This window comes from Alexandromys fortis, unplaced genomic scaffold (genome assembly GCF_014885135.2).
Source record: "Alexandromys fortis isolate MF-2015 unplaced genomic scaffold, M_Fortis_MF-2015_v1.1 scaffold_51, whole genome shotgun sequence".
Lineage (NCBI taxonomy): Eukaryota > Metazoa > Chordata > Mammalia > Rodentia > Cricetidae > Alexandromys > Alexandromys fortis.
Window position 1 is genome coordinate 10556121 of NW_026067925.1, and position 20090 is coordinate 10576210.

Here is a 20090-nt window from a genome sequence, read left to right on the forward strand (position 1 = left end):
AACCTGATTTTTCTTAACCCAGAATGAATCCACAACCTCCCATTTCCTCTGGAAACAAAAACAAAACCTCTTCTCCAAAGTAACGTATCTTTTGACTTAAAATTTGAAGTCAAGGCACTTTCAAAATATATGTTGGATTAATCTAGTAACATTTATAATCAAATGTCTTTTAGCATCTGTTGGTCCTTCCTCAGTCATCAAACAATTCAAAGACAACAACATACAGTATCCAAACTCTGTATATTTTCCATCTTCACATCACTTTATTTTAAACTCCATTTCTTTTATTTTTAATTTTTGTTTTGATTTTTGTTTTTGAGATAGGGTTTCTCTTTGTATCTTAGGCTGTCCTGGAACTCACTCTGTCTTTGAACTCACAGAGATCCACCTGTCTCTGCCACCCAAATGCTGGGATTAAAGGTGTATGCCACCACGCCCAAGGACTTTATTTTTTTTTCTTTTTTCTCCCAAGTGTACATATATTTTTAAGCACACTGTAATGTGTTCAGAGGTTTTTTCGTCTGGTTCTATCTTACTGTATATCTTTCTTTTTCTCACCACATGAGTCTTTAATTTGCTAAGCAATATGGCTAAAATTAAAGCCATGGCTTTGACAGCTGGATCCACCCCATTCCTTAGCTTTCTGAGTGTCTAGCTTCATGTCAGAGGTACTGACGGGAGCCATGTTTATTGCCACAACTCTATGAAGTTTTAAAGTCCCTGCCACCACCAAGAAGCATGCTGTCAGCTATTCATAAACACCATTTAAGTGTTTGGTGGTGGGGCCTCTTAAAAGAGCTGCAAAGTTTTTGCAGCTAAAGCTGAGTCAGGAAGCCTCTCTTAAATTAGATGCTTTCCCCTAGCAAACAGAGGCCACCTGAGAAAATATTGCTACCAAGAAGCCATGCTTAACTCTGTACTTTTGTGTCTAGAATTGCTTCCCAAGCTCTCTCAGATTTTATGTGGATGTAGTTGGCCATGTTGGCTCCATTTGTTATCCATCTTCAGAAGGGATGTTACTATGCTTTGAAAAGGTGGAACTCTTTGTGAGGCAGGAAACACTAGGATTCTAGTCAGTCACAATGGAAAGCCATGGCAAATAGTAATTCATGCATAACAGTGCAGGTTTCTGCTTACTCTCTTTTTAAGCACTGAGACCCAAAAACAAAGAAAAATGAAAAAGACATTTATAAAATACAGATACAGCTGAGTATGGTTATGTTCAACACTTCAAAATTTCCCCTGCATCTCATATATATTCTTTAATTTTAGTTCACTCTGTAGTCTGTAAAGGAAGTGGCATTTCCATTTTAGGACTGGGAAAACTAAGTAATTTACATGACTTTAGAATAGTTACACACTTTCGTTGTTGGAATTGCAGGGCAGACGTTTTATTTAAACCACTTTGGTCTCTGATAGTCCTTTCTTGCTTGTAAACTTTCTATTATTTGAAGAAGTCAAACCTCGCTGGATGTGGTGGGGCATGCTTGTTCAAGAGTCTGAGGTGGGTAGATTGCCATAAGTTACATAGTGAGTTCTAGGCTAGGTTGAGATATAGAGTGAAACTCTGTCTCAAAAATAGCAAGCCCCCCAAAACTCTACTTTCTTCTCTGTGCCTTTATTGCTCTTGTTTCTCCAGTACTGGAAAGTACCAACCCTGCAGTGACTGTGGGTGATGCCTCTATCCTGGGTCACAGCTCCAGTGTCTTCTGACAATAGTTTTGGATGTTGACCCTGTGGGTTCCAGCTGCTCTACTGTTTCTGTGTATCTGTCCTAACAGTAGCCACATTTACACATTAGCTTATCTACTTGTCAGCATCCATGATCTGCTTTTCTTGAGTTTGGTCTAAAGTCCAAATGGGAGTTTTGGCTGAGTGTATATCTCAACCTCCAACCTACCACAGCCAGCCAGTCTAAAGACTTCACTTCAGGATGAGCTCTAGTCTGTCTAGATCTGTAGAATGTTAATGTAGGTAATAAGATTTTATTATAAGAGAGTCATCAGAAGAACAACCTTTCTGTTGCACATCTTTCCAGTTTTATGCTGTTGAGGGGACATTTACTCAGGACAGAATAGAGCAGGATGTGTTGCTCCTCCCCTGTCCTCTGTGATGCTGCCATTTAGCTTCCCACATTTGTGTATTATCTGGTCTGTTGGGTGACATGTTTGTTGTTTGTTTCTCATGAGTTTGGTTTAAGATCCTTTTAAGAGTTCTTGATCACGGTGTATCTAAGAGTCCTAACTAAGTACACAGTTACTGAGAAAAATTAAGATAGTGGGAGGATGAAGGCAAGCTAAAGAGAAAGAGTATAAACCAAAGAGAACTGTGACTTCTGACATTTTTTTCCACACTGGATTCTATGAGTGCACATATAAGAAGTTGGGTAAAAACTGACAATCATTGGAGCATGTCGTGCAATTGCAACCTGTGCCCTCTGGATACCCTCTTTAGAGGCTATCTGATAAGTACCAATATGCCCTACCTCTTTCAGCTCTGAACTATGTGACTGCAAAATTAAAGGCTGAGTATATTGAGTACTAAGTTCCAGGGGCCTTTTGTGTTGTCCATTTCATGCTGTGGGTTCACCTTCTTGTAATTTGCAGCTTGTTACTGGGACCCTTACATAAGGCTGGAAATGAGACACTGAATTATAGACTTAGAGTAATTCTGTAGACCCAGCAGCATTGCAGAGCATCTCCCTCCCTCTAAGCTCACATGCCCAAAGGGAACTGAGAATGTAACCACAGGCAGGACACAGGTACTACGTGGAGTACAGAAGTCTCCATGCTGTCTGGAGACTTCTCCTTAGGATTTATTCTACTGTGTCTATGTCTGTAAATATATAGACATAAGCAGTAAATTTCATCATAAAAGCAGATGTATAACTGCCAACATAAACCATATCAGTTTGGTAACATCCTGGAGAAAACTCAAAACAGATGAAGATATGCTCCTGTATCTCTTTAATTGTCATCTTTGATGTCAGGAGGACCCTGCATCTCACCCAGGATCTTGTACACATTAGGATATGTTTTGGTGACCTAATTTTCTCAGACTTTCTGCAAACAAGTACAGTGGCTCTGGAATGATAATCTGGGTATTTGAAAATATGTTTAAATGTTCATGGTAAAATTTATTAAAAAACTAGCTCTGTGAGCTAAAATTTAGTTTTTTATAGAAGAATTCATGTTTCCGCTGGGTAACGATGGCACATGCCTTTAATCCCAGCACTCAGGAGGCAGAGGCACACAGATCTCTGTGAGTTCGAGGCCAGCCTGGTCTACAGAACAAGTTCCTGGACAGGCTCCAAAGCTACACAGAGAAACCCTGCCTTGAAAAACCAAAAAAGAAAAAAGGAAAAAGGAAGAAGAATTCATGTTTCTTTGTCTTTTTATTGCAGTCCTGAAGAATATCCTTACATATAATAAAGAATTCCCATTTGATGTTCAGCCTATCCCATTAAGGTAAATAAGTATTTATATTCATCTTCTGCTCTTGCTGTCCTCTTTATACCCACTTTTCGGTTATGTTTGTTGTTGTTTTATCCACTTTGGTATATTTGATATGATCAATACCAACACTGGTATCAATACGTTAAACTCTTATAATACTCAGCATCCTGTGGAACAGCTGCGAGGCCTTGTTGGTGTATTAAGTATTCTAGTTCATTGTTTAGTTTCTTCTCTCTCTCTCTTCCATGTAGACGAATTTTAGCACCTGGTGAAGAAGAGAATTTGGAATTTGAAGAAGATGAAGAAGGTGGTGCTGGAGCAGGCCCTCCTGATTCTTTTTCTGCTAGAGTTCCTGGTGGGCATCCTTACACAGAACATGCACTGCTTTATCCAGTGGGACACTTGGTCTGCTAGTGCAGCGTAAAACCTTTCCAGAGCCCTTGCCATAAACTGAGTTCCATGGCCAGGCCACTGTCTGTGGTTATCTCAGCACACAGTGTGAACTTCTCCAGAGCCCTTACCAACTGTAAACTAAGTTCATTGGCTGGGCCGCTGTTTGTGGTTATCCCAGCACACAGTGTGATAGGGCCATCTGTGTTAGTGGTCCTCAGAACACATGTTAAGTGATTCACCAGGACTCACAGCTAGAAACACAGGAGCAAAATTAGCCAAAGGAAAAGGCATATGGACCAAGTTAGAGGAAAATGGATACAGAGTCCAAAGCCCCTTTCCCTGTGCTGCCAGCCACATAGGCAGAATTTAATTCCTACTCTATCAAGTTGTGACAGCATTGTGACGGGTGAAATGTCTGCTTAGAGATTTAGCACACAGAACTGCTGTTGTTAATTGATCACAGAATCATTTTCTACCTACTATAGACCAAAACTATAGATATCAGAAGGGAAGAGTGTTCAGCACAAGCTATACTGCTCACATAGTTCAGGTATTGTAAGATGAGCAGGACAGATAGAAATCCTCATCAGATCTAAGATCCCAAGTGCCAGCCTGTAGCCAGAGGCTTTTCTCTGTTCCACCTGGTCCCACTGGACTGATTTCTCTCCCACCCATTGGTCCCCTACAGCTGCTTATAAAATAATCATTCAGAGGCTAAATATTAATTATAATTGACCGATGGCTCAGACTTATTATTAACTAGCTCTTACAACTTAAATTAACCCATTTCTATTAGTCTATATTTTACCACGAGGCTTGTGGCTTCTTAACTCCATCTTACTTCCCCAGTGACTGCTAGTGTCTCCCTGACTCTGTTCTTCTCCCTATATCTCCGCTTGGATTTCCCGCCCTGCTCTGTTCTGTCTAGCTATTGACCAAATCAACTTCTTTGTTAACCAATGGCAGCATACAGAGGGGTTATCCCATAGCATCAGCCACAGGCCAAGCTTTGTCTTGATCCTGCAGTCTCAGCCTGTCCTGTGTTATATAATAGTCTTTAACCAAATTGTGGTTGGTATAAGTAGGCCCGGGTGGGCAGATACTGGAGCACTACCTTCATCTAAGAGGAGTGAAGGGTATAGTGAGTTGTTTTTATTTGTAGAAGAGCTTGGATGAGGATCTTTTCTCCCTGTGATTATAAATAACTTTAGGGAAATTACACATAGTAGCTGTTGCTGCTGGCAGGTCTTCTCACGTACAAGACGTTATTTCTGGTCTGTTTTGCTTTTGAAGACATATGATTATTTCTATATTTTTTAATTTTTTTTATTTATTCATTTTTCAAAAACTTTGTGTGTTAGTGCTTTGCCTACATGTATGTATATGCACCATATGCATGCCTAGTACCTACAGAGTGCTTGCCACTACCAACGTTGAGTTAAGCACAATTTTCATTTTTATTTTTATTATATATTGGATGTTTAGCCTGCAAGTTTGACTGTACACATACTATATGCATGCAGTGCATTTGGAGTCCAGAAGAGGGCATCAGGTCTTCTGGGACTGGAGTTTCAGACAGTTGTTGAGCCATCGTATGGTTGCTGAGAATCAAAGCTTGGACCTCTGGAAGACCAATCAGTGCTCTTAACCACCAAGCCATCTCTAGCCCTGGTAGTTAAGCGCATTTTTCTGTAGGCCTTTTAAAAGCACAAACGGTGAAGAAAGGGATTACAGGGCAGGGAACCCTGGTTGCTCTTTGGGCTGACGAGGGAGGGGGACTTGACTGGGGGAGGGGGAGGGAAATGGGAGGCGGCAGTGGGGAAGAGACAGAAATCTTTAATAAATAAATAAATTAAAAAAAGAAAGAAAGAAATCTGATGTGGGAGATGCCATTAGAGCAGTCATTCTGGCAGCCTGAGCTGTGCTCTGCGCTGGACAGCAGCTGTGCTGTCTTCTGGAAGAACCAGTAGAGGTCTGATAGGTGTGGGAGCATCGTGGTGCCCCTGGCATAGGTGTGTCCATATGGTGAAATTCAGCAAGCTGCACTTAAAATTTAGGCATTTAAATGTATATTTTATGTTTCAGTGCAATGCTTTTTAAAAGAAAAGCCACTAGTAAGATGTTTATAAGACATGAAACCAGAACTTTTTCTAATGTATTAGAGATCTCTTACAACTTAATAAGGAAAGGACATTTCAAGAGAAATTTGGGAAAAATAATTGAACACCCTCTTCAGGAAGGAGAAAATCCAAATCTATGATCTAATAGAAAGCTATGAGGCACTGTTAGCCATCAGAGACCATACAAGTTCCCGTGAGGTCAGTGCCTGCCACACCTAAGCTGATTCAAGTGAAGCATCTGAGAAACACAGTGCCTGAGGAGCACAGCAGTACCACTGTGCTGCACTGTTGGTGGCACAGAAATGGAACATCCACGGTAGGAGCTGATGACTTAGGAGTTCCTGTTTCAGAGACGTTTGTATGAGAATATGTTCACCACTGTGTGCATGGTAGTATTAAAAAATCAAAAGTTGATAACTCAGATGTCCATTAACAGAAGAATTAGGGCATAAATTTTATTATTTATCTAATAAATTTTATATAATCACATGAACCTTTTTTGTAGAAGAACTCAACTAAATATAAGTACTCCCATTTCTTTCCTAAAATTTCAAAGGTATTTCTTACCTTTCTGAAGTTTGTGTCTGAGTCCAGTGAGAAGCCCTCGTTCTGAAGGTGCCTGTATTTGTAATCAGACGGTCGAAGACAGTGTAGACAGTCATGAATTTTTGTGTATATGTCCAGAATTTCTCCTGTCCCATGAAGTTTTGTTAATGAAACACTGCAGTGAAGGCCATCCCCCACTCTTACTTTTGTGTTGTCTTGGTATTTAAATTAGGGAGTAAGATTAGGAGCTCCCATAATCTAGCACATGGGGATTGAGGTTGGAGGGTTGCCTTGAATGTGAGTCAGCCTGCGCTACATGAGACCCTACCCCCCAAAACAAACACCAAACTCACCAAAAAATTAACACATCTTAAAACTATTATTTTTAATAGCGTTATTATAGTATTCATATAAAATTTGCCTACTATTTGTTGATTCTTGATTTATAGATTCTATTTAGAATTTATAAATTCTAGATTTATAAAGTGGCATCCATGACCACCTTCCATTTTACATTTTCATTGCCCCCCCCACCAGTTTCCTCACACCTGTTCACTGTCAATCAGGTGTTCATTTTAGAAGGTACTGAATCTTGTTCTCGGATTCTTCATTGTTAAAAGTAGGGCAGCACATTGTTGAACAGAAAGGAAAGATACCAGCCAAATCCTATGTAAGTGTTGTATCTGAAAGTCGTTTAACTTCTGCACACACGCTGGGTTAAAATTGACCTTTTTTTTTTTTTTGAGGGTTGGGGTGCTCTTCTCTTTGAGTGGGTTTTTAGGTTTTGGGGGGGCATGCTCTGTGTGTAGTATATGTGTGCCTGGTGCATGCACCTAAGTTTTGGGTACACATGCCATGCACACAGACTTGGAGACCAGAGCAGAATGTGGAGTGTATTCAGCAGCAGCCTCTACCTTATTCCTTGAGGCAGAGTCTGAATTGGAATCTCAGCATTTGAGACTGGGACTCCTCTGCCTTTCTCCTCTGTGCTCTTAATGCTCAGGTCACAGGCAAGCGCAAGCATGTCCAGCTTTTTACCCAGATGTTCCGTATTCAAAGTCAGCTAGCAGAGAAAGTACACTTACCCACTGAGCCATGTCTCCAGCCCAGTCTTTAAGTTCTAAAACTTTAACTGGTGAATTGCTCTTTCAGTTTTATGTTGCCATTTCCTCTAGTACGAACTTCTAAGAATACATCATCCATAATAGGATGAGGAAAAGATAGGAAATTAGGCTTTAATAATCTACCTAATAATTGAATCTCTGAATATTGAACGATAAATTAGTAGTAACTGAAGGATTTTCTGGTTTATTCTCAAACTTCTCATGCTTCAAAATAACAGAAAATACTTCAAAACTGTTCTGTTTTTTTTCTACAAGTTCATATTGAGATATAAGGTATATCTTTACAAGTGTATTGAATAAATGTATTATGTGGATTGCTGTATTATCAATTTGTAGCAGCTTAAAATGAATTTTTAATATGCTTGCCTAAATAATTCTATTTATGGTGTTTGTGAAGTATGGAGTACAGATTTATCTTATGTATAACTAAGTATGTGTTCACAGAAAATACCACCAAGTGAGGTGTGATGACACTTGTCTATAATCTCCCTACTCGGGAACCTAAGAACATCCTCAAAAACAAAAAGGAATGATACAGTGTTTGAGAGTGGTAGAAAGCAAGATGGGCAATGCCTGCCTGGTTGCTAAGTTACAAGGAAGCCTGTGTCTCCTCTGCATGCTAAAATGTTCTCTGGAATTATGGGTAACCTGATTTTTACTATGGTTTCTCTGCTGCCAGGTACTTTATTGCCCCGATTGCCCTCAGAACCAGGGATGACGTTACTCACCATCAGAATTGAGAGAATCGGTCTGAAAGATGCTGGGCAGTGCATCGATCCCTACATTACAGTCAGCGTGAAGGGTGAGGAGCTCTGGGTGTGGTGTTCCCTCTGCAGGTGTCATGCTGCTTTCCACGTGCAATAGTGGTTCTCAGAGCGGTGGCTCCTGAGTCTGTCACAACTCACTGTAATCCATTTTATAATGATAGGAAATCCCTGAAATCAATCCTTACTCCTTCAGTGAACGCTCTGATAGATTTAATAAACATATTTTTAAATGTGTAGCTTATGCTCACTTTTGCTTTTGAGCCTATCTTTGTTTTTATGTTCCATACTCCAGACCCGTCTAGGGAGCCGGGTAGCCATGCACAGTCCCCTTAGCAGAGACAGCTTCCAGGATACAGAATTAGAAATAGTCTTCCTCTTCCACAGGAATGTAGTTTGAATTGCCCTCTGGCCCTCTGATTCCTACAACAGGTTTCTGTAAAGTGGGTGCTGAGTGGAGGTAGAAACCAAGAGAGGGTCTGTCCATATGTCCAGACTCCAAGAGCCTTTGCAGAACAGTAAAGAAAGTTATCAGAGTTAGAAAGTATGGTTGTTCCTGTTCCTAACAGAAAATCCACATGGTTGAATTCTTTATCGTTGCCATACTGGTCACACAGTACCTTATCCCTGTACACAGTACCTTATCCCTGTCACACTACCTTATCCCTGTCACAGTACCCTATCCCTGTCACATAGTACTTTATCACCATGCACAGTACTTTATACTTGACATATAGTACTTTATACTTGACATATAGTACTTTATACTTGACATATAGTACTTTATACTTGACATACAGTACTTTATACTTGTTATACAGTGCTTTACTTTCAAAACACTAAGTCTTTAAAAATAATTATTAGACATCAGGCCTACTGAAGCCTGTGATCTCAGTTTCCAGCAGCTGAGGCAGGAGAATCACTTGAACCCAACTTTGGAAAACACATGACAAAACCCTGTTTTTAAAAAATTAATAAAAACAGTTGTTATTCAGTCAGTAAGGGTAAAGTCATCATTATCAAGGAATAGTTACAGGGCTGGAGAGATGGCTCGGTGGTTAGGAGCATTGCCTGCTCTTCCAAAGGTCCTGAGTTCAATTCCCGGCAACCACATGGTGGCTCACAACCATCTGTAATGAGGTCTGGTGCCCTCCTCTGGCCTGCAGACATACATGCAGACAGAATATTGTATATATAATAAATAAATAAATAAATATTTTTTTAAAAAAGGAAATAGTTACATAATTCATGCAAGTGATTAACATTAAACTGCAGTTTGAAGCTAACAAAAGAACTAGATGTGGGCTGAAAATAAATAGAGGCTACTTTCATCACTTGTAGAAATAAATTCACACGCATAGGTTCATTAGTAACAATTAAAATAAAAAGGAATTTAGCCACAGAAAATAATTTTAATAAGCATAGGTTGTAATTGACAATGGTAATACTTTAAGGCAGTGGTTCTCAACCTTTCTAAGGCTGCCACCCTTTAACACAGTTGTTCATGTTGTGGTGACCCCCAACCATAATATTATTTCATTGCTACTTCATAAATGTAATTTTGGTAGTTATGAATCATAATGTAAATATCTGTTATGCAGGAAACCTTCTATGTGACTCCCATGAAAGGGTTGTTTGACCCCAAAGGGGTCATGATCTACAGGTTGAGAACATAGATAGCTATCAAATGTGTGAAGTATTTGTGCTCCATACATTGTTTATAAACCATCTGCAAAATGAAATAACTAATTCAGGAAGGTACTCAGTAAACATGAAATGTTGAACGATATGTAGCAGGTGTTAAGTTACTTTTGCATGCTTGTTGAACTGAAACAGGATTTTGTGTAAATATCTTTTAAGAACTCCAATAATAACATGTACCAAATTACTGTAGTTTTCTAAGACATCTTTGTTAAATAATAAATATGTAAACACTTATTTGTTAAATAAGCCTAATGCAGAATTTGATTAAGTGGGGTTCCTGGATCCAGGAAATTAAAGCCATACCCAGTAACTTAGTACACCATCTGGTTGTAGTAAATCAGTTATGTTTTAGGAAATATAGGCAGAATGGAAGTACTACTTAGAAAATTCTTTACTGATGAAAGGGATGTTTTGGCAGCTCTCATGCCCATCTGACTTGAGTACAGTGCAGGAGGTCTGTCTTAATTCTAGATCTAAAGCCTTTCCAGCCATGCCCTTGATCAGTGTTGCAAAATAGGGGTCAAGGGCCACCTCGTAGCAAAGTATATTCAGTCCAGGTTCTTACTGCATGTAATAGAATGGCCTGTGCTCTCAGCAAACAGGAAGTTCTTTCCCCTCTTAAAGATCCAATTTGATCTCCTGCAAACTTAGTTTTTTCTTTTGGGGGTTCCCATCCTCTCAGTTCAGCTCCCCCCCACACCGGTGGAGAGCAGCAGTTCCCAAGACCCTGTTCATACAGGGAGGCTCCTTGTGAGCCCCAGAATCCCTCCCCATCTCACCTCCACAGGAAACGGTACCCGTAATGTGATTGCCCCTAAGTGGAAACTTGTTTCTCTCTAGATTTGAATGGGATAGATTTAACTCCTGTGCAAGATACTCCTGTGGCTTCAAGAAAAGAAGATACATATGTTCATTTTAATGTGGACATTGAGCTCCAGAAACACGTTGAAAAATTAACCAAAGGTTTGTGACCACAATCTTTCTTTTCCTATGAACAGCACACATTTGGGAGGGTATGCACAGTGGTCCCATCATAGCCCACATCTGGCAGAAGTCAGTGTCACCTGGTTAGTTGATTTGAAGAACTCCAAATAGTAATGTTTTTTAAATGTTGAAATTAGGTGGTGTGCTATCTGGTTGTATAATGACACTAGAATATAACATTCTTCAATAGTAAAATTTTGGGCCTGGGAGATGACTCAGTGGGAGGACCTGAACTAGGTCCACTGCACCTGTATGAAAACCAGGCATGGCAGCTTGCCAGTGCTAGAAGATTAAGACAGCAGAGGCTTGCTGCTCAGCCAAGCTAGTTCCACCTTTAGTAAGAAATCCTGTCTCTAGCCAGGCAGTGGTGGCGCACGCCTTTAATCCTATCCCTTGGGAGGCAGAGGCAGGCACATCGCTGTGAGTTTGAGGCCAGCCTGGTCTACAAGAGCAAATTCCAGGACAGGCTCTAAAACTACAGAGAAACCCTGTCTCGAAAAAACAAAAAAGAACACTGGGGATGTTCTATCGGGAACTCACCAAGGCCAGCTGGCCAGGGTCTGAAAAAGCCTGGGTTAAAACCAGACTCGCTGAACATAGCAGACAATGAGGACTACTGAGACCTCAAGAACAATGGCAATGGGTTTTTGATCCTACTGCACCTATTGGTTTTGTGGGAGCCTAGGCAGTTTGGATGCTCACCTTACTAGACCTGGATGGAGGTGGGTGGTCCTTGGACTTCCCACAGGGCAGGGAACCCTGATTGCTCTTTGGGCTGACGAGGGAGGGGGACTTGATTGGGGGAGGGGGAAGGAAAGGGGAGGCGGCGGTGGGGAAGAGACAGAAATCTTTAATAAATAAATAAATAAAATGGAAAAAAAAGAAAAAATAAAAAAATAAAAAAGCAAAAATTCAATGAGAATTAATTCTATATCACAAAAAAAAAAAGAATAAAAGAAAAACCAAAAAAGAAAAAAAAAGAAATCCTGTCTCTAGTGATGTGGGAAACCAGGTGAGGAGTATACTGACGTTAACCTTGTGCTTCCTGCACACACACACGCGCGCGCGCCATACGCATGCACTCACGCATGTACATGCATGTATGGAAGCTTTTCTCTTTCTGATGAGTGGGGGAAGCCAGAACTCCTGATGATGCTCTGTTCCCTTCCTCCCACTTGGATACACTGAGTAGAAAAGTATCAGAACTTGGCAGCTCATTGGTGCTGCCTATGGATTGTGTGTCTTTCAATTTCACAGGTGCGGCCATCTTCTTTGAGTTCAAACATTACAAGCCTAAAAAGAGGTTTACCAGCACCAAGTGTTTTGCCTTCATGGAGATGGATGAAATTAAACCTGGGCCAATTGTAATAGAATTGTAAGTTTTGGGCATGGAAAATGGAATTTGGGGGTCAATCAGAGTATTTTAAACAATAATTTTTTTCTGTTGTGGTTCCAGATACAAGAAACCCACTGACTTTAAAAGAAAAAAATTACAGTTATTGACCAAGAAACCACTTTATCTTCATCTACATCAAACTTTGCACAAGGAATGATCCTGATACAAATAACCTGGAACTTGTGTGAATTTTACCACTCCGAAACCATCACAGCTCCGTGTAGCAATTCACTCTTCACAGGCAGGAATTGCCCTACCCATGCCAGCTGGCCCACACGTCGGTTGCAAAGCCGGACCCCCGAACTCAAAAGTTCAGCACATCACTGACCTATCCTTTGGATACAGGTTTATTGTAGATTTTGAAACATTTTTTACCTATTAATTGTGCAATTGATTATCTATTTTCTCATCACCACTACTTGCCCCTGCTTCCCAGACAGTACTGTTGTGGTCGATGTGCTGAACTTCAGACAATGCAGCAATAAGAATGTGCTAGAGTTTACATTTCTGCTCGCTTTTCCTCCAGTATGCTCTTCTGGCTTGAATGTCACACTCTGGGTTGAGGTGGGTAGAATTGCTCTGAGAGGAACTGGGCTAGCTACATTGCCCAGGAAAGTCTGTCTGGAAGCTTATAGGTACTCTTTAGAAGTGGCCTAGCTGAATGCCATAGATCTCCTGCATGGAAAGTGTGCCCTGGCCAGATGAAAATCCCACGTGGGGAGTTCCCCAGATGACCAGACTGTTTTCCTGAAGTGAGCACATGTACAGTCAGGTGGATTATCTGCTCCACTGCTCTTCTTCCTGGTAGATTCTAGGGTTAACGTTGGAGCCATCTCAGAACAACTCCAGGTCTTTAATGTGTTTACAATATCTTTTAAACTGCATCATTTAGGAAGAGTTGGGTCAGATGTTAAGATACTGCGGATAACTGCTGCTTTCCTGACAACCCATTGTGAGACCTTAAGACCGCATACCTCTCCTTAGTATGCAAAATCTGGAAAGATAGTTTATTTTTTTTAATATAGGTAGATATAATTGCCATTTATTTCCTACTTAGATATACAGTCATTCATTCCTTTTGAAAATATGCAGGTCATTAGTTTATTTTAAATTGACTATTTACTTTTGATGTAACGAGGCATAAATAAGATTTTCAGAGCACATGATGTTGTTACACAGAACATTAAGATTTGTGAGGGGCTTTCTGTGGGTGAGACATAGAACCCACATATTTTAATATTCACTTTTCAGTGTACAGTGCATAAGGAGACTGCACTGTCAACACTGGACCTGTTTTTAAATAGTATAATTCCACCACACCATTCAATATATTTGCTTCTTCAAGTAAGGAATCTCAGTGATATTTTAGCCTTGCCCGTCAAGAAATCTAGTCTTCGCTTTCAGCACCTACAAGGCCACAGTTTACTAGATGGATGAGAAGAATCCACAACCAAATTAATCTTGATTGGATTAATTCCAAATGCTGAAACAATTCCGTCGACAGTAGCTCTAAGGGATGTAGAATTTGCCTTAAATTAACTCATTATCCGACTCTTAAGCTTTGAGTTGTGGATCCCACGACTGTAAGCTCCTCACGGGGCAAGAGCCACATCTCTGGGACATGTGAAGGGTCTAAGGTGCTTGGCGGTACTCTGTACCTGTGGAGTACTCAGTATCCTGGGCAGTACTCTATACCTGGGGAGTAATCAGTACTCTGGGTAGTACTCTGTACCTGGGGAGTACTCAGTACCCTGGGTAGTACTCTGTACCTGGGGAGTACTCAGTACCCTGGGTAGTACTCTGTACCTGGGGAGTACTCAGCACCCTGGGCAGTACTCTGTACCTGGGGAGTACTCAGTACCCTGGGCAGTACTCTGTACCCTGTGTCAGTACTGTGTACCGTGGATAGTACTCAGTACCTTCTGTCTGATGTTGCTGACTAGACCTAAAAATTAACCCCATAAAACCTACTATTATTAAAATGTAGCAAAGACTATACATTGTCCTTTCTCTTTTCTTACAGACCATAAGACAAATAGCAAAGTGGTCATTTTCTGTGCTGTAGCCCCGATCCTTCGCATAAGCATGTTTATGTGAACTACAGAGGTGCCTGCCATCAGGATTAAAGAGCTTTAGTGGAACATCATGTGATAAGCTCAGTTTAATTCAGACATGAAGGGCACAGCCGTCATAAGCAGTTAGCACAGAGCATTCCACATTTCCCAAGTCAAGTTTCCATTGCAGTGGGAGAAACTGTCGCACAGTCGCCTTTGCCCTAGCAGGCATGCTTTCAGGCTCAGTTACTTCTCCTAGTCCGAGTATTAGCTGCTCAGCCCAGAAACAGTTAGCTGGAGGCAACGTCTGAAACAGGAACTTTTGAAATGAAAAAATGGTTCAACTGAGGTGTCACATCCTCTGTGCCATCTGGAGGCTGACAGCTTGTCATGGGCTTTTGTAGCACAGGATGTACAGTTGGACAGGGCTGAGGGAAAGCAATGGTAGACAGGCTCGCAACTGCCCAGATGTGCTACATGGAGATTTCCCTACATCTTGCTGATGATGTTTATGTTATATGGGATAATCAGAGGGCTTTAGAGGGAAATATCCTAGTTTTGAATTAAAGGGGGGGGGTACTTAGCTTTACTATTTGTCTTAGGTGGTATAATCTTAACTTTAAATGCCATCTAAACTTAGGTGGTTAGATAGCAGAGGCAGGAGGATATGAAGTTAGAGAAAGCCTGAACTACATAGATGAGATCCTATCTTAAAAAAAAAAAAGCAAAAATTTGAAATTATATTAACTTCACTATTTTGTATCTTGAGGAAGTTGACATACATTCAGATTGTGTTTGCAATTTAGTTTTATTTTTATATTTGGTTTAAAAATGGCATATGGTTGGGGCTTAAGAGATGATTCAGAGCCGGTAGTGATGGCACATGCCTTTAATCCCAGCTCTTGGCAGGCAGAGGCAGGCAGATCTGAGTTTAAGGCCAGCCTGGTCTACAGAGTGAGTTCCAGGACACACAAAGAAACCCTGTCTCAGAGAGAGAAAGAGAGACAGAGACAGAGAGAAAGAGGGTTCAGAGGTTAGAGCACTTGCTAGAGATGCTCAGTGGTTAAGAACACTGGCTGCTCTTCCAGAGGACCTGGGTTCAATTCTTAGCACCCACATTGCAGTTCACAACTGTTTGTAACTCAAAGATCCACAGATCTGACACCCTCACACAGATAAACATGCAGGCAAAATACAATGCACATAAAATAAAATATAAATAATTTTTTAAGAGCTGTTCTTTCAGAAAACTAGGGTTCAACTCCCAACACCCACATGGTAGCCCACAACTGCCTGTAACTCCAGTTATAAAGGATCTAGTGCCCTCTTCTGGACTCATGGGCACTGGACATACATGTGGTACACATACATACATGCTGGCAAAACATATATGCATAGAATAAAAATTAATTTTTTAATGACATATACTATCCTGTGGTGTTTTCTTATAGATATAAAACCTTCTGTGATTCCAGATTGGGACAAGGCACATTGAGCTCTTAGTGGAAGCCATGCAGGCCCCTTAGAACTTCCTGCATTCGGAGAGCCTGTCTTTGTATATTATGTCTTCAGTTGTTGGCGATTTTATTTCACATTGAAGCTTTTGCTCATTTTTCAAAATCCCCCATGGATGTAACATCTCAACAGTGACATGCATGATATGGCCTAGGTTTCAATATCGTGACTTCATAGGACTTCAGAGACTACAGTGTCACAGTAAGCAGTTTTCCCCTTTTATGGCTTTACATAGTAAGGCTCTGCTAGTGACTGTAAGTAAATTGTCTGAACCAGTTGTTTTGAAGACAGTGTAAAAGGGGTGCAAGACTACATGTGATGCAGTGTCAGATTCCTAGACTTACCTGATTTATAAATAAAAGCACCAATATTTGATTAATTTCAGAATAGAATCTGTTAAAGAATTGAGCTAGGCAAGGTGACTAAGCCTGAAATTCCAGCCTCTAAAAAGCTGAGACAGGATTACTGAGAGTCTGAAGCCAGGCTGGGCTACAAAATGAGACCCTCTCTCAAAACAACCATATAACTGAATTCAGTCCATAGCTGTGTACTGAAAACAGGTAAGTGTCCTAGTTTGCCGTCATTCGTCCTCTCGGCACCTTCCTGATGGTTTCTTGTCATATGCTTGAAAGTCAGCTGCAAGGTGATATGAGAGAGGATAGAATATACATTTATAAAAAGAAGTGGTTTTACAGTCATGGCACATGATTTTTATCTTGTTATCCACCCTTAGCGCAAGAATAGTTTTAAGCCAGGCAGTAGTGGTGCATGCGTTTAGTCCCATCACTTGAGAAGCAGAGGTAGGCAGATTTCTGTGAGTTTGAAGCCAGCCTGGTTTACAGAGTAAGTTCCAGGACAGCCAGAGCAGCTACAAGAGAACCTTGTGTTGAAAACTTAATAAATAAATAAATAAATAAATAAATAAATAAATAAATAAATAAATAAAAAGTTTTGAAAGCAGCAAAGTATCATGTCAAATAAATTTATAATTTACATTTTTTCCCCATGTTTCTAGGTGTATGTGTGTACAACTTGTGGAATTTGGTTGTTTTCACTGGGTGGATCCAGAGGATCAAACTCCAGCTGTCAGGCATGGCAGTTAGGTGCCTGCTGAGCCATCTTGCTGGCCTACATAATCTTTTTTTTCCCCCTCAGTTTTTGAGACAGGCTCTATGTAGTGCTGGCTGTCCTGTAACTCAGAGATCCACCTGCCTCTGCCTCCCAGATGCTGGGATTAAAGGTGTGCACCATGACATCCAGCCGCAAATAATTCTTGATACTAATGCAAACACATACTCAGAAAATCGTTCCCAAACAGGCAGTCAACAGAATCAGGACGAGTGGGGCTGCCGACTTGTTGTAATATGATCGGCGGGGCTGCATCCCCAGCACCCGGCCGCCTGCTAGCTTATGCCCCGAAATAATTACATGGATACTGTATTCTTTTAAGCACTGCTTGGCCCATTATATCTAGCCTCTTCTCGGCTAACTCTCGCACCTGGACTAGCCCATTTCTAATAATGTGTGTAGCACCCCAAGGTGTGCTTACTGGGAAGATTCTAGCCTACGTCCATCCTGGGTTGGAGTTCATTGCATCTGTCTCAGAGAACAGGGCTATCGCATCTGCCTGGGAGAGGGGAGCATGGTGTCTCTGAGCTCACTTCCTCTTCCTCCCAGCATTCTATTCTGTTTACTCCACCCACCTATGTTCTAACCAATAAAATGGGCCAAGGCAGTTTGTTTATTACCAATGACCTTACTCCATCACCGACTTACTTAAATAAGAGAAGATTCCCGTAGTGCTCAGTGGTGACTTAGAGAACTTAACAATGTCACATGGAGTGTGTAGCCTCAGCACTGCAGTTCCAGAAGCCCAGCTGTCAGGATTCCCAAATGATACATGTCTCAAAACAACCCAAAGAATCAGCAGACACTTGGAAAATATTAATAAACAAAGTTTATGAACTATTACTACAAAGAACTTTAGCAACGGGAGAGAGTTTATGATCCTTGAGTAAACGTTTTTTAGCGTAACAGTCTTTCAGACACAGATAGAGCTGTTGATGCCTTGCTCCGTGTTTGCTGACAGGCACTAGACCAAGGCCATGGAAATACGTGTTCTTAAAGCATTTCCACAGGAAATGTTCATACTTCAGGATATTCTAAATCATTTAGCAATTACATATGCTACATGAACTAAACACAGGTATTCTTTATTGCACATTTCAAAGTTGGAAGGACACTAGCTTAAGAGGTGATTTTTACTTAGAAGGGAAAATAATATTTTTTGTTTGGCTCAAAAATGCAGACTGCCAAGGCAGCTTAGTACTAAAAAAAAAAAAAACAACAACAACAAAAAAAAAAACCTTTCAGGTTTTGAAGCCAATGAAATCCTTTGCTGTAATGAATTATGCACTGTCCACTTTCTCTCTTGAGTCATGATGGAGGTCAAAGTTAGGGGCTGGGTTTTGAAGCCTGTGAATGGTCCTGGACACTGCTTGAAGAAGCAGGTGGGGCTTCCTCTCTTGGGCCAGAAGGCAGTGAGTCTCTTGCAGCAGGTGGTGGCAGTGGGTAGTCCTGAGGACCATGAGTTGGAGGTGGTAATCGAGTACCAGGAGGAATAAAGAAGTCTCTTGGACCAAGTGAACCTGGAGGTCTAAATGGTGTATGCCCTGGTAAAAACTCCCGAGGATCAACAGGCAGGTCCCGTTTCCCAGGCAGAACAACTGGTGCGTATTCTCTTATGCCCACTGGTGGGCGCATGCCTGCAACTAGAACACAAGAGCCATGTAAGTGAGCAATCATCCCAAGTGCAATAACATACTTACTAATTTTTTAGCCATAGAAAGTCAAGTGACTTTCTCACTGACTTTAAGGCAAGTAAGACTTAGCAAGTTTAGTCTGTAGCCACTAAGCAAAGGACCGGTTTAAACACTACTCTGCCTAATTCCAAGTTTCCTTTTCACTCTGCAATTTCAGAACAACTCCACTCAGAATAACAGCCATACCAGGAGGATAGTGAAAACACAGATTCACTGTGAAACACACATTCACTGCAACCACGTTGGTAAAGGAGATGTTACTGCCTACCACAGTGTCAACTGAAAGTTCATGTGGCCAAAATACATTAAGGAGCTGGACTCAAATTGATCTACGTTGACTAGGTTGCTATGATATTCTCTGTAACACCTCTCTTCTATCTAGTCCCAGTGAGAAGGGATTGTTTAGCTTTCCTGTCTATATTCTATGACCAGTGTGGCTTATGCTTCTGTTTGTATCTGTGACGTACAGGGTGTAATGGCATGTGTCACCATCTTTTCCAAACATAATATGTAGCACCTGCAGAGAGAACATTACTGGCTTCCCTAAGTGATCCCTTACCTTGTCTAACCACGCCCAACTCAGTTTAGAGAGATTAAATAGTAGCTAGATGTGCTCAGAAGCTTGAGGATAGGGTACAATGTGCTCGCAGTTTTATCCTCACCTAGAAAGGTCTATGGTAGCAACTACTTTAGCAAGGAACAGAAAGGATGAGCATGTTTTACAAGTCAATCAATACTGTTCAGATTATCTTACCAAATGGTGGAGGAACTGGCCGAGGCCCAAAAGGCCCACATAACTGAGGAGGTGGTCCATATCGAATGGGTGGTGGTATAGGGCCTCCCAAAGGGCCACCCAAGAGAGGCACCCCTGGAAACGGAGGGGGCCCTTTGGGAGCCATGTTAACCTGTAGAAAAGAAGCAATCAGAGTTTGGAAATGCTTTTATATGATAAAGTATCAAGACTAGCAAACTGGCACCTGTCCAAAGAATTGTCAGCGTAACACCACCCCCTACCCCACATTGCCCATGACAACTGGAGAGGTGAGAAGGATGCTGCAAGCAGTGACTCGAGTCACCGCTTAATAGCTGCACAGGAACGGGAAAAGCCAGAGGACTACCAGCTTTATAGGAAGTGACTGTGACACACCCTACCCATGCCATACCCACTGCAATCCATATTAAAAGAAGTACTTATCACTGTGATTCCATATGT

At 41.1% G+C, this 20090-nt stretch overlaps 2 protein-coding genes across 5 annotated transcripts in view; one reads left to right on the plus strand and one right to left on the minus strand.

Annotated features, from left to right (window-relative positions):
• Window positions 1–15963, plus strand: part of Aida (axin interactor, dorsalization associated) — a 33902-nt gene extending 17939 nt beyond the window's left edge. Inside the window, exons 5-10 of the mRNA XM_050142874.1 lie at window positions 3404–3467; window positions 3707–3810; window positions 8318–8440; window positions 10947–11069; window positions 12348–12465; window positions 12547–15963. Coding sequence (XP_049998831.1) covers window positions 3404–3467; window positions 3707–3810; window positions 8318–8440; window positions 10947–11069; window positions 12348–12465; window positions 12547–12643 — 629 coding nt within the window. The 3' untranslated portion in view covers window positions 12644–15963. The remainder of the gene's footprint in view (window positions 1–3403; window positions 3468–3706; window positions 3811–8317; window positions 8441–10946; window positions 11070–12347; window positions 12466–12546) is intronic.
• A 2031-nt stretch (window positions 15964–17994) lies between these two features.
• The window catches only part of Mia3 (MIA SH3 domain ER export factor 3), a 41034-nt gene continuing 38938 nt past the window's right edge, over window positions 17995–20090 (minus strand). For all 4 annotated transcript variants that reach the window (XM_050142846.1, XM_050142845.1, XM_050142847.1 and 1 more), the window contains 2 exons: window positions 19632–19782; window positions 17995–18826 (listed from right to left, as the gene is read on the minus strand). In XM_050142846.1, the coding sequence (XP_049998803.1) occupies window positions 18510–18826; window positions 19632–19782 (468 nt within the window). In that variant the 3' untranslated portion in view covers window positions 17995–18509. The remainder of the gene's footprint in view (window positions 18827–19631; window positions 19783–20090) is intronic.